This window comes from Telopea speciosissima, chromosome 10 (genome assembly GCF_018873765.1).
Source record: "Telopea speciosissima isolate NSW1024214 ecotype Mountain lineage chromosome 10, Tspe_v1, whole genome shotgun sequence".
Classification (NCBI taxonomy): domain Eukaryota; kingdom Viridiplantae; phylum Streptophyta; class Magnoliopsida; order Proteales; family Proteaceae; genus Telopea; species Telopea speciosissima.
The window spans coordinates 63,423,321-63,438,021 of NC_057925.1; the positions used below are offsets into that span (position 1 = coordinate 63,423,321).

Below are 14,701 nucleotides of genomic sequence, written 5' to 3' on the forward strand. Positions count from 1 at the left end.
CTTATCCTTCAAAGAGTGTAAAGGATTCTCTTGTCCTCTAATAAGATTTGTTTGAAGGTGTTGTTTCCCACCTATTGTGTTGAAAGAAAACATCTAGTGGAATTCTCTGCAGTGTTGGGAGGAGTGGATGTAGACTCTTGGACTCAAACCACTATAAATCGTGTCTCTTGGAGTCAAACCACTATAAATCTTATCTCCTGTGGGTTGTTTATTGTTTTAATTTTTTATTTGTGCAATTAATTTTCAAAAAGGACACAATCCACTAGGTACAACCTATTCACCCCCCCTCTAGGTTGTTTCACAAACGTTCTGTGTTCCTACCTCATCCACAACATCCTTCAACAATTTGTAGATATACTTTGCATCTTTTTTCTCTTTGGATACATCCACCGACTTTAGGAAGATGGTCTTGTCATCAGAATAGACTATGACGTTGATAATGGACTGTCTACTGGGTCCTGTCCAGCCATCACACATCACAATCACTCCATATTTCTCTGATGTTCCCTTCAATGTTTCAATGTACTTGTCCATCTCCTTTTAGTTGGGCAAATAGAGATATATCAATTCCCATGGAGTGAGCCCCTTTCTCTTGGGCCAGCCTTCCATGTAGTGTCAAGCATGACCTTGTAGTATGGACGTTGAGCAGCATTAGCTGTGATGTTGTTAAAGAAGAACTTCGAAACGACATCATCAAGTTTTCCTTTCCAACTTTCCCAGACTTGCTTTATAGTTCTCTGTTTGTTATCCTGAATCCTGAATATCAAAGGATCCTACTGAAGCATCTCAATGGGATCATCATCATTTGGTATTGGTACTCATGGTGGGGGTGCCGGTACCCTCACATTATGATCTCCTGCGTGCAATACTCCCTACTCAATACATGGAGTTTCTTAGTAGGTCTAATCCACAAGCTGCATGTTGTTGATGATGTCGTTGACACTCCTCCGAATTCAGCACATATGTATCCCATGACATATTTTGTACTCAATTGTTTTGATAGTCCATGATAGCCACCTATAATCCGCATCATTACCATTTCGGAGATATCCCAACTTAGGGAATGGCTCACTGAGGCTAGAACTGGGTGGAGCCGGCATAAATGGTTGGGCTGAATACAAGAAGATGTTGTCGACAATAGATGACCAAGCACCTGATCCATCCCCATACTTAGTGTTGAGGAATGAAGTAGAAGATCCACCATAGCCACCCTCATAGCCAAATGCCGAACCAGTGCTCTGAAGGATGGTCCACCAACATATCCACCATATCCAGCATGTGATGCTTAATCCACACTCTCGAAGCCACTATTACCATGATGTGCTAAACTGGGGCTCTCTCCTATAAAGGATGGGCGCGGAAATGCCAAGATCCTCTACTCTCCTCCAAACTCATGGCTTCTAGTGTACCAGACAAGCTCAATACATCTATGCCCATCCCAGCTGCCTCCTCAACTCCGAACTGTTTGCGTGGCTCTTGAGTGCAGCTTCTACTGGTGTGTGCACTGTGGTCTTGATCCTGTATGGCATGATTAAACTGAGTCTCACCTGTTAAATTGATTTGCTCTGGCTCAACATCTTATACCATCTGGTTGTGCTCTTTGTGTAAGGCTGCAAGTTTATCAGTATCATTATAACCAATATTACCACCACCACCACCATCATCATCATCACCATCACCATCACCATCATCTTCATGGGCTTGAGTTGGGGAAGTTGTGCGAGGGCCGTCTGAGGATTTTAACCACTTGATGTCTTCGTCATCATCTACGCCAAGCTGGGAGTCAAATTGACGCCGGGTCTATGTGTGAACTCTGCCCTTTGACTCCATATTCTCCTCAAAATCAACACCCATTTGTGAAGCAATCTGGGTGTTGGGCCGACCCCCAGCCTCATCTAATCGAGGCTCATCTCGATTCTTCACCCACCCTTATGTTTGATGGGTACTAATTTTTTTTTTTTGGATGAATAAAAATATATTACGAAGAAAAAAGAAGGAATATACAAGCCCGAGGGCCAAAAAGCCAAAACTAGGGACTAGTTAGGGCGCAAAATGGAAGAAGGGAGACCCCAGGAGACAACAATGAGCCTGTTCCTTGGGGAATCCTTAACATCCTTGAGTGGGAGGGATCTAACTTTAGATGAAACATAAAAAAAGATGGCCTTCCAAATCATGTCTAAGGAGCGGGAGTTGGATGTCCATCTTCTGAGGTTTCATTCCATCCAGATGTGGGAGATAGTGGCATAGAAGGCGATCTTGCCAGCCGAATCGCAAATCGACTTTCCTCCGTATGTCATGTCGATCCAAATCCATTCCCTACTGAGAGGAAGAGGAGTGCGCCGACCAGGCCAGCAATGGCGAAGAACTCGGGTCCATATGGAGGAGGCAAAAGGGCAAGTGAAAAATAGGTGATCGACGTCTTCAGTCCCGTTCCAACAGAGACAGCAGCTGGAGGGGACCTGAATATGCCAATGAAGAAGAAAGGCTTGGGTAGGAAGACAGCTTGCAAGGGCGCGCCAAGCAGTGAGGCTATGCCGAGGAATGTGGCCACGAAACCAAACAACTCTGTACCAAGGACAAGGGGTCCCTCTATGTCTAACCAAATCCCAAGCAGAGTGAGAGCTGAATCTGTCCGATGGGGAAGGAAGCCAAAAGAGCTGAATCTGCCCGATGGGTACTAATTAATACTTGGTGGTGAGGAAATTTTTCTTATTGATCTACATTGTGTTTCACCAGTGGTGGGCATTGAGACTGTATCTTTAACTGGGTGATGAGGATCATGCGAGAGGGTTTAAGTAAAAGCATAGTTGGCACGGCGGCTAGGCGACCCAAGGCGCTAGAGTGGGTCCAAAATAAAGGCGACACCAATAAGGCGACCAAGCCACCCAAGGAGCCCGCCTAGGCGACCAAGGCGGCTGGACGCCTTGAGAACTATGAGTAAAAGTAAAATATGACTTGTATGTAGAATTGAATGGGTCTTCAATATGTTGGACAAACAAGAAGGATCCTGTTTTCAAATGAGCTAAGGATTGATAGATATGAGCTTCTATTTCAGATATATACATAATAAATGCAGGAAACCAACAACAACAACAAACTCAGCCTTATCCCAACTTAATGGGGTCGGCTACAAGGATCCAAACAAAACAAAGTAGTGAAAACAGAGTTCTAACCAAGAAAGGGAAAGAAAAGATGGGAAAAGAAGGAAGGGGAAAGAGGTGAGAAATGAAAGATGAGAGGGACAAATCAAGGAGTATGTTATCCTTGGAATCAGATCTTAGTCCGGAGCTTATTGATTAGAAAAACTGTGTAAAATTTTGTAACATGAAGATTGAAATACCCAGCTGAAGTTTAGTTATCTTTAACGTTAGCCACTTGGCATTGCCAGGGAGTATATGTAGGGTCCTACTGCTCTAGTGATGTTGTCTTTTGATAGCAACAACAACAACAACAATAACTCAGCTTTATACCAACTAAATGCGGTGAGCTACATGGATCATTGTCCTCCAATCAGCTCTATTCGAGGTCATACTTTATACAAGGCCTAAGCTATGCATGTCTTTCCTCACCACTTCTCCTAAGGTCTCTACCCATAGTTCCTTTAATTCCTTCTATCTGAATCAAATCACTCCTCCGTACTAGAGCATCCAAATGTCTCTGTTGAACATGGCCATGCCACCTCAAATGACTTTCTTGTAGTTTATCATGTATCGGAGCTACTCTCAAATCAGCTCTAATATGATCATTCCTAGTTTTGCCACTCATCCATCTTAACATCCTAATCTCCGCTACATTGAGCTTATCTATATGATGCTTCTTAACTGCCCAACATTCTGCGCTATACATCATAGCCAGTCATATGACTGTCCTATAAAATTTTACTTTAACATTTTGAAGGAATACGCCGATCACACAACCTTCCGGACACACCTCTCCACGTCATCCATCTTATTTTATTTCTTTGTGAAACATCACCTCTATATCACCTTCTTTATTTATGATTGAGCCAATATACCTAAAATAATCATTTTGTGGAATCTCTCTCTCATCAATTTTCACCACCTCATTATCCGTCTTAGTGTAACCAAAGTTACACGCCATATACTTTGTCTTCGTTCGACTTATCTTAAACCTTTTGCTTCCAAGGTTGATCTCCATAACTCCAACTTAACGTTAATCCCTGCTTTTGTCTCATCCACCAAAACAATATTATCAGCAAAAAGCATACACCATGGAACCTCATCTTGAATGTTTCTTGTTATCCATGATAAGCTTGACAAATAAGGGCTTAAAGTTAATCCTTGATTAACCCAATTGTAATTGGGAATTCACTACCTTGGTCCCCCACAGTTCTTACACTTGTTACTGCACCTTCATACATATCTTTAGTTATGTCCACATATTTACTTGACACTTCTCTTCTCTAGTACGTTCCAGATTAACTCTCTAGGGATTCTGTCATAAGCTTTGTCTAGGTCAATAAAGACCATATGGAGATCCTTCTTGCAATCTCTAGATCTTTCCATAAGTCTCCTAATTGGGTAAATAGCTTCTGTGGCGGATCTTCATGGCATAAAACCAAATTGGTTCTCTGTAATAGTAGTTTTCTTTTCTCAAGTGGGTTTCAATAACCCTCTCCCATAATTTCATTGTATGACTCATTAGTTTTGTGCCTCTATAGTTATTGCAGCTCTGATCTTGTCTTTTGATATTGTTGAAATTGTTTTATTATTAATATAATTAATTTAATTATAATTCTTGGTCATAATTTTAATTATTATTATTATTATTGTTATTGTTGTTGCTTTGCACTTATTTTTTTCACTTACTATGAGGATTAAAGACCATTGAATTTAGCCTTTTAATATCTTTTGTTGTTCTTTTATGTTTGTTTCAAAGTTGGTCACTCCGTTATGTGCTTCAGGGGAAGATGTTCCACCATTGCAATTGAAAGAAGGTGTATTCAGATGTATCATGCAGCTGTATGATTGCTTGCTTACAGAAGTTCATGAACGCTGCAAAAAGGGGTTAAGCTTGGCAAAACGTTTGAACAGCAGTTTAGCCTTCTTTTGTTATGACCTCTTGTCCATTATCGAGCCTCGCCAAGTTTTTGAGCTGGTATGCTTCTTCTACATGTAAAATGCTTTGATTTGACATAACTTTTTACAACTGAAAGGAAAGGAGGGATAAAAAGAAAGGAGACTCCGTTGGAGGCATCAGATGGTGTTAACAGCTAGAAAACTTTACCTATCTGACTTTTTTCCAACTATTAAAAAGCTGTTTAACAGACTTAATAGTTCTTGGTCTTTTACTGCATCTGTGATTGTGAATGGAAAGCATGATGTAAAAAATAAATACAAGAAGCTGAATTATCATACCAGTGTAATGATTGAAAAGAAAAAGAGAACTATTATCATGTTTCGAAGGAAAATAATATTTGTATACCAAAGCTTAAATTACTTGAACCTACACTAAGGCTTTTGACACTGTTGTGAACCTCTCATAAGGTTTCTGAAATCATAGCTGGTTTGGATGTCCGATACAGGTTCCCATCTTCTATGGACTTGCCAATTACCATCACTTAAACTAGAAGTTTACTCCTTGCTTAGTTTTTGTTAATTTTATGACTTCTAATCCATGGAACACTTTAAGATTTCTCTGTGGAACATTTTCTTCTCTTTTAGCAATTAAACATTGGTGCGTTTGGAGAAACTGGACGAAATCTTTCTTGAAAAAACAAAAAAGGAAACATAGTCAATCATATAAAAAAATCAAACAAATAGAGATAAGCCAGCTATAGGAATCGAACCGATGACCATCGCATTACAAATGCAATGCTCCAACTGCTGAGCTAATCAGGCTCACACAACAGAAATTGTGCATAGCATAAGAATTCAGCATACTACTGTAACTAGGAGTCTACAAAAGAATAGTGAATTTAAGAACTACAGAGATTTTGTAATTTTTATTGCAATCTGAGCATTTCTCTCTTATCCCGCCCTCCCTTCCTCTTTGTGACGTCCGCAACCTAATTTGAATTGCTCTGAACATTGGTCTCTCTGATATGATCAATTGATCATGATATTGACAACAGCAGAATGGTTGCATTGAAAGAGGAAATATGTTAACTAAATTGGCTTTTGTCTTGTTTTCATTTCAACATTTCCTGATATGGAAAAACCTCTAGAGGGGTATATTAGGAAGCAAATCTCCTTTTGAACACTAATGATCTTAACTGTTCTCATTTTGTTCTTGCAAAGTGGATTATGGACAGCTTATTCACTTTGAAAATTAATTTATGTGATTCATCAACAAAGGGATAAAGTAAGGAATGATTGTATTAGTGCTGACTTGGGAGTTTCCCCAATCAATGACAAGCTCCGAGAGAGTCGTCTTAGGTGGTATGGTCATGTTTAACAGAGGCCTAGGTGCGCCCCCCAGTAAGGAGCAATATGATTCCGATTGAAGGAGTTAAAAGAGCTAGGGGCAGGCCTAAAATGACCATAGGAGAAGTTTTGAGGAAGGACATTCATAGCCTAGGTCTTGTACCAAGTATGACTGCGGATAGAGCCTATTGGACGGCAAGGATCCATGTTTCAGATCCCATTTAGCTGAGATTCTCCTGACTTGTTGGGCTGTGCCTCTTTCCTCTTACTTTCCTCTTTCTTTTTATTTTCCATCTTTCAGTTGTCATTTTTATGTTCTTTTCTCTTACTTTCCTCTTTCTTTTTATTTTCCATCTTTCAGTTGTCATTTTTATATTTTCCATTTTTCATCTTATTTCCCATCTCTTCATTCCCCTTTTTTTATGTAGACCTCAGTTTTCCCTACTTTGTTCTGTTTGGATCCATGTAACCGACCCCATTAAGTTGGGATAAGGCTGAGTTTGTTGTTGGTGTATCAACGAAGGGGTTGCTATTCAAAAATTCAACATGTTTCCCTCTTCCATAAGACATACAGCCTAATCCTAAGAGTGTTGAATTAATCATCCTAGAAAATCAAATGCTTTAACATGCAATACCCAAGTACAAAAACCTTGCATATGTGTATAGTCTATGGAGTCCTTATCTCTTGACACGAGAAAAACATGGTAAGGCCTGATCCATTAGCAGCCCGAGCAAAGAGCCTTTGTAATTTGACTTAAAAAGCTTCAAATAAAAGGGACTTAAGCATCAATTCTGCTGTCTCAATGCATGAACATTATAAATTTTATAGTATCTGGACGTTTAGTATGTTATTTTTCCCCTGCTATTTAAATATTTTAATAAAAGCTGCTATTGACATGGTAACAGTCTTTTTGTTGTTATTTGGACTTTGGACATAACGGTCCAGTATTTATTTGGTATTATCTTTTTTGGGTATATTATTTATTTAGTTGATATTATTGTTTCTTATTTGATGTCAATCTTGTCAACATTATGGCCTGCCATTCGAACTGCCATGGCTTGATAATTTATCACATGGACTGATGGGGTTGAAATTCAATGTTGATATCTTATGAGAATGTCTTTGTTTTGTTCTTGTTTTTCCTTTCATTTCCCACAAATCTGAGGTCTTCCATTCACTGCAGGTGTCCTTGTACATGGACAAATTCTCTGGGGTTTGCCAATCTGTTTTGCATGATTGCAAGCTTACCTTTTTGCAGATAATATGTGATCATGATCTCTTTGTGGAGATGCCTGGGAGAGATCCTTCTGATAGGTACCTAAGAACTGGATGCCATTATAATTCATTGGCATGTTGTCTTCGAAGTTTTGAAGGTTTTCAATTATTTGAAATATACAATTTTTCTTTTTACGTTTGAGGAAGTAAACAAGTCTTGTGGCAAAGGAAAACGTTCTAGTATCAAGAAAGTCTCATTACTGCAATTTTGAGCAAAATGTGAACACATCTTTCTAAGAAATTTTGATCTGTTCCAAAATTGTTGGCAAATGAAAATTCTCTTCAAGACTTCAACTTATTCACGTGCAAATATCCTGGAATTTTGATGCTGTCAAATATTTTCTTGCTACATGCTTTATTTATCAAACGAAGTGGGTGAGAAAGGACAGCATACAGAATTCTTCATTGGTGCCAAAAAGGATACTATTGTAAGTAAAGATAGAAATGATCCTGATATTACTTAATGAATATCACATGATTAGATGATGTATGCATAAAAAGAACAAGCTTTTAGCTAACCTAAGAAAATGAAGATGTAGTGTCTTTTCAATCAAACTGAACTTGTCAACATTAGAGACCTAGCCAAGAACAAGAGTGATTTAGAGGGGTTTAAACGAAGGCCCAACAACCCCTCAAAATCTTGCAAACAAGACATAACATTCTGAAGAGAAACTATTTTTCTCTTTGGGATGGGAGAGATAAGCTGCTGATCTGTACAGCGCTGGATGCTTCTAGAGAAGGTTTCAAGTGCAAGGGTGAAGTTGAGTGGAGAGAGAGGACAACCCTGTCGGATACCCATAGTGAAGGCAATTAACCATATGGACTACCATTGATGAGCACTGAGAAGAACGGAGAGGAGATACAGTGATGAATCCAATTAACAAAACTCCGGGGGGAAAGCCATGTTACGAAGAACCTTAAAAATAAAATCCTATCGCAAAGAGTCAAAGGCTTTGTGAATATCAATCTTCTGAGAGCCGCTGGGGAATGCGATTTTCTTTCAAACTGCCTGACTATCTCATTGCAAAGTAGAATTTTATTCAAAATATTCCTACCGGCAATGAATATAGGAGGTTCCAAAGAGAAATGGTCCTGAAGTCTGACACAACAGATGCACCTTCCTTCTTGGGGATGAGGCTTAAGGAGTGATTGATCCCCTTGATCTGGCTGGAATTGAAGAAGAAACTCTTAAGGGCTTTGATGAGGTCATCTTTAATAATGTCCCAAAACCGTCAGGGATGGGGTCTTTGTTAGCGTTGTGAGAGTGAACTACTGCTAAGATTTCTTACTCTGAGGGGATGGCCTGAAGGGTGCTCATGAGGTTACTAGGAGTGAACTTATTGAGGAGATTCTCAGGGATAGGTCCAGTGGATGCCATAGACGATGGCATGAAAACGTATTAGTAGCCTATTTGCCATATCTTTGTCATTGTTGCTTCTATGCTGTTTCATTGTCCTTGATTATTATTTATTGTTTGTCAGCGGCTGTACATATGTTTGTTATATATGTCTATTTTTTCATAAAGTTTCTGTTATTCTTTGAAAATTGATGGTTATTAATTTATTATAAGTGGGTAAGAAACTACTGAATGTTGATTCTTGTCACAGGAACTATCTTTCATCAGTTTTAATCCAGGAACTTTTCCTTACTTGGGATCATGATGATTTAGTTCTGCGAGCTAAAGTAAGTCCATTACAGATCATTGGTCATCTTTAATTTTAACACTTTCATTGTGTTTGACAATGAGCAGGGTATTCATTTTGGAGCTTCCTGTCCTTGTAAGTGCTGTTATTCTTTCTTTTATTTGGTGGATTTAACTTTGTTGTAACTCTTGCTCTTTGAGTATAGGCAGCTCGAATGTTGGTGGTCCTTATGTGCAAGCTTGAGTTTGATGCTAGATACCAGAAAGATGAAGATAAACTATATATTGCTCAGCTATATTTTCCACTCATTGGACAGGTGCCTACTTCCATATCTCGCAAGTTATTCTTCTTTGGTTTCTTCAACCTCTTGGTATAAATGTAATATATGTTGTATGGCAAGTTTGAATATATGATGTATGTATTGTTTTGGATACCAGGGTTCTAAACTTCGACCAAAATGTGCAGGGTTTCAGTTCGGTTTCGAATGAAATTGTGAAACCTAACCGAAACCCTGCACATTTCAGCTGCTGAATTAGTTTGACCATTTTTGTGGTCAAACGGCCATATCATGGCCCGAAACTTTAGGGAAACCCTAATTAAGCATCTTTAAACATATTGGAACCCAAGGTTCAAGATTTCGGTCGAAATATGTACAATTTCAGCTAGAAGTTTTGGTAAAGAGTTTTTGTGGCCCAAATGGCCAAATTAGGTCCCTAAACTAATAAGAAACTCTATTTCAGGCGATCTAAACATAGTGGAACCCTTAGATTTTAAAAAATCACACCCAAAATGGTAGTTTGACTTCGAAGCGTAGTTTGGTAGTATATGTTGTACACTGCTGTATAAATTCTCTAATATGGCCTATTCCACACAAAGCTTATTACTAGAATTCATGTAATTCAGTTAAAACAACTTAAAGAGTTAAAATACGCGTTATGAACATGGTTCAAGGTCTCAGTTTCAGACCTGACTTCGGCCAGGCAGAGAGCCGAGTTGGGCCGAGATCTCTTTAGTGCATTTTTTTTTCTTTTTGAACTCGGTGTTTGGTTTCGGTGGGTTTTTGACCTAGTTAGGTCATGCAACTTGGTATACAGTCTATTTTGGGCCATTTAAACACAATGGCACTACCAGATTTTGAAAAATAAAAGTCCAAATAGGAGTTTGACTTCGGACCCTAGGATAGTAGGCTATGACGTACTAATAGGCCCTATTCTACACATAATTTAGTAGTACAAAGCATACAATTAATGTAAAAAAACTTTTTTTTATGGATAAAGAAATATATTACGGAGAAAAAAGAGGGGGATATACAAGCCTGAGGGCAATGCAAAACAAAAGGCAAGCCAGCCTAATGCGTGTCAGGCTGCAAAAGGGAAATAGAAAGATCCCAGGACACAACAATAAGCCCGTTCCTTGGGGAATTCTTTACAAGAGCTTGGGGAAGCAAACCTATTTTAGTGGAAACTTCGAAGAAGATGGCATTTCAAATCTTGTCTAGGGAGCAGGAGTTGGAAGTCCATCTTCTAAGGTTGTGTTCCATCCAAATATGGGAAATAAAAGCACAAAAGGCAAGCTTGCCAACTGAGTCACAAATGGTCTTCCTTCCAAAAGTCATGTCGATCCAAAGCCATTCACGATGAATGGGGAGGGGTCTTCTTCTGCCCAGCCAACAAGAACTCAAAACTCGTTTCCAAATGGAGGAGGCAAAGGGACAAGAGAAGAATAGGTGGTCTATATCTTCTTGTCTGTTCCAGCGAAGGCAGCAAAGACCTCTATCTTAAATAAGCATTAAAATGTAAAATACATCAATCTTAACATAGACCTCTATCAACTCCTCTATAGGCCGTATCTGGGTGCTATGGGATCCCTCCAAATTCCACATATTGGTTTCCTCTGCCTCCCCCCAATATCTCCATCTCAGCATCTCTGATCCCCTTGATAATCATCTCTTCTTTTTCACCATGGTTTACGCTTTCAATCTGCCCCTGGATCGGCTCCCCCTCTGGGATGACATCCATACCATCTCTCAGTCCGTTGGTTCCGCCCCGTGGGGCATGGGAGGCGACTTCAATGTCGTCCGTTATAGCCATGAAAAGTTGGGTGGTTCCCCCATTGATCACCAAGCGGTTGATACCTTCAATTCCTGTCTCGAGGATGCTGGTCTTAACGACCTCAGATGGTCGGGTGCTGAGCTTTCTTGGCACAATAAGCGCTTTGGCATTGACAAAGTAGCTTGCAAGCTTAACCGTGTCCTCGTCAATGACCCCTGCCTCTCATCCCTTCCTTCTTCTTACGCCGTCTTTAACCACCCAGGCCTCTCTGACCACTCCCCCATTTCCCTCTGTCCTTCCTTATCTCTCCTTTGGTCCCAAGCCCTTCAAGTTCTTTGACATGTGGTCCTCCCATGTTGAATTCCTTCCTCTTGTTCAGACTGCTTGGGATATTCCAGTTCAGTCCTTCTCCTCCCCTCTCCTTGCCTTCTCTAACAAGCTTAAAAATGTCAAATCTGCCCTCAAATCTTGGAACTCTTCCACCTTTGGAAATATCTCTTCCCGTGTCTCCTCCTGTCGTGACACCCTTTCCTCCATCCAGTACCGTATCCAGGCTGACCCCCTCAATTCCTCTCTCGCTGAGGATGAGATCCTTGCTGCCTCTGAGCTTGCATCCTCTCTCTCTCAAGAGGAGAGCTTCCTCAAACAAAAATCCCGGATCAAATGGCTTGAACTTGGCAACTCGAACTCTGCTTTCTTTCATCGTTCCCTCAAAGCCAGAACCAACTCCAACTCCATTCTCTCTCTCACCTCCTCCGATGGCTCGGTTTTCTCCTCTGTTGATGCCATCAAATCTGAAGTTGTGTCCTACTTCACTGATATCTTTTTCCCTCCCCTCTCCTCCCAACCCATCATCCCGGATGGCCTCATCAACAAATTCGTTCCTTCCAAACTCTTCGACTCCCTCTGCTCCATCCCCTCTTACACTCAAATTGTCTTTGTTGTTCACTTCCATAAGGCTAGTAAGCTCCTGGCCCTGATGGTTTCAGTATGGGATTCTTCTCCACTTGTTGGGACATCATAGGAACCGAGCTTATCTGCACCATCAAGAGCTTCTTCTTTAACCCCCACCAGATCCTCAACATCAACCACACCTTTCTCTGCCTCATTCCAAAATCCTCTGGAGCCTCCTCTATAACTGACTTCAGACCCATCTCCCTATACAACCTTCTCTACAAGTTCATTGCCAAAATTCTAGCCAACCGCCTTCAACTTGTCATTGACTCCCTTGTTAGCCCTAACCAGTCTGCCTTCATCTTTGGGAGAAGCATCTCGAACAAATTGTTTGAGGCTTTCACCAGAAATCCATCCCTCCTTCAGCCCTTTTGAAGATTGACATCCACAAGGCCTTCGACTCCATTTGTTGGGACTTCATCGCCTAAGTCCTTCTTAAGATGTCCTTCCCCCCCACCTTTGTCAACTGGATCCACTTCTGCATTTCTTCCCCTCGTTTCTCCATTCTCCTCAATGGCAGCCCCGTTGGTTACTTCCCCTCCTCTGTTGGTATCCGTCGGGGATGCCCCCTCTCCCCCTTCCTTTTTTGTCTCTCCCTTGAGGTCCTCTCTCGCAGTCTCCAGTCCAAAATTGACCTCCACCTCATCTCCCCCATCCCTAAATGTAAGCCCACCAACCTGACCCATCTTGCTTTTGCCGATGACCTCATGATCTTCTCCAGGGCCGATCCTTCCTCCCTTGAGTCCATAATGTCCTCCCTTAACCTTTTCCAGGGGCTTTCCGGTCTTCGCATTAACCTCCATAAATCCCAAATCTTCCTTGTTAGGGTTCCTGACACAACCAAAGCATCCCTCTCCACCATCACAGGCTTTTCCATTGGCACCTTACCTGTTCGCTACCTTGGCCTGCCCCTCATACCCGCCAGACTTTTTGCCCATCACTGTAACCCCATCCGTGACCTCCTCCGCAAGAGACTTCTGCGTTGGAAAGCCAAACTTTATCCTATGCAGGTCGTCTCGAGCTCATCAAATCGGTTCTCCAGTCTTGCTATATCTATTGGAGCGGTGTTTTTGGCCTTCTGAAGGCTACTATCAAGGCTGCCGAGTCCATTTTGTGTGCTTTCCTCTGGAAAGGTGTAGACTCTGCCAGGTTCCTCCACCCCAAGAGCTGGTCTTCTACTTGCCTCCCTAAATCTGAAGGAGGTCTTGGTCTCAAAAGGATTAAAGATGTCAACCTAGCTGGTTCTATCAAGCTGTTATGGAAGCTCCTCACCAACAAATCTAGTATTTAGACTTCCTGGGTGTATGCTGGGCCTATCCGTAGAGACTCTATTTGGACTGTCAGCTCTGCCCCAGACTCTTCCTGGATTTGGTGCAGAATCCTTCAAGTGAGGCATATTGCTAGGGGAGCTATATCTTGTAGGATTGATGATGGGTCACAGACCTATCTTTGGCTTGACAATTGGCATCCTTCAAGTGTCCTTGCCTCCATTGTCTGCCCCCGTGCCATCTCTACTTCCGGCTTGGACAGATTTACCCTCGTGGCTTCCATTATCACCAGTGGCTCGTGGTCCCCCCACCTCCCCCCCCCCCCCTTGCAGATGTTCGGAGTTCCCTCCCCCCTATTCCCCCTGGTCACAGAGGTAGAGGTGACACCATCTTATGGCTCCCCTCCACCACTGGCACATTCAACTCCCACTCCGCTTGGGACATGGTTAGACATAGAGGGACCCCCTGTCCTTGGCATAAAGTGGTTTGGTTCAAAGGTCACATCCCTAGACAGAGCTTCACCGCTTGGCGTGCCCTAGCAAACTGCCTTCCAACCCAAGCCTTCCTCGCTCACCGCCACATGCAAGTCTCTCCTAACTGCTGCCTCTGTTGGAATGGGCACAAAGACACTGATCATCTGTTCTTCACATGCCCCTTTGCTGCCACCATTTGGAACCGGGTCCTTCGCCATTGCTGGCCTGCTCGTAGAAGGCCTCTTCCCCCATCTCGTGAATGGGTTTGGATTCATATGACTTTTGGTGGCAATTCGATCTATGACACGGTTGGCAAGCTTGCCTTTTGTGCTACTATCTCTCACATTTGGATGGAGCGTAACCTTAGAAGATGGACGTCCAACTCCCGCTCTTTCGACATGATTTGGAAGGCCATCTTCTTTGATGTTTCATCTAAAGCTAGTTCCCTTCCCCCGAGTAGTGTTATGGATACCCCAAGGAACAGGCTTATTGTTGTCCCCTGGGGTCTCCCTACCACCATTTTGTGCCCTAGCTAGTCTTTAGCTAGCTTCGGTTTTGTTGGCCCTCGGGCTTGTATATTCCCCCTCCCCTTTTCTTCGTAATTAAATTTGTATTCATCCAAAAAAAAAACTCCTCTATCGTTCTCACCT

At 41.7% G+C, this 14,701-nt stretch overlaps 1 protein-coding gene across 1 annotated transcript in view; it reads left to right on the forward strand.

Moving 5' to 3' along the window:
* LOC122644266 (guanine nucleotide exchange factor SPIKE 1) overlaps window positions 1-14,701 on the forward strand; it is a 164,774-nt gene that overhangs the window by 112,800 nt on the left and 37,273 nt on the right. The window contains exons 20-23 of the mRNA XM_043837907.1: window positions 4,925-5,118; window positions 7,571-7,701; window positions 9,270-9,345; window positions 9,511-9,621. Of these exons, the coding sequence (XP_043693842.1) occupies window positions 4,925-5,118; window positions 7,571-7,701; window positions 9,270-9,345; window positions 9,511-9,621 (512 nt within the window). The remainder of the gene's footprint in view (window positions 1-4,924; window positions 5,119-7,570; window positions 7,702-9,269; window positions 9,346-9,510; window positions 9,622-14,701) is intronic.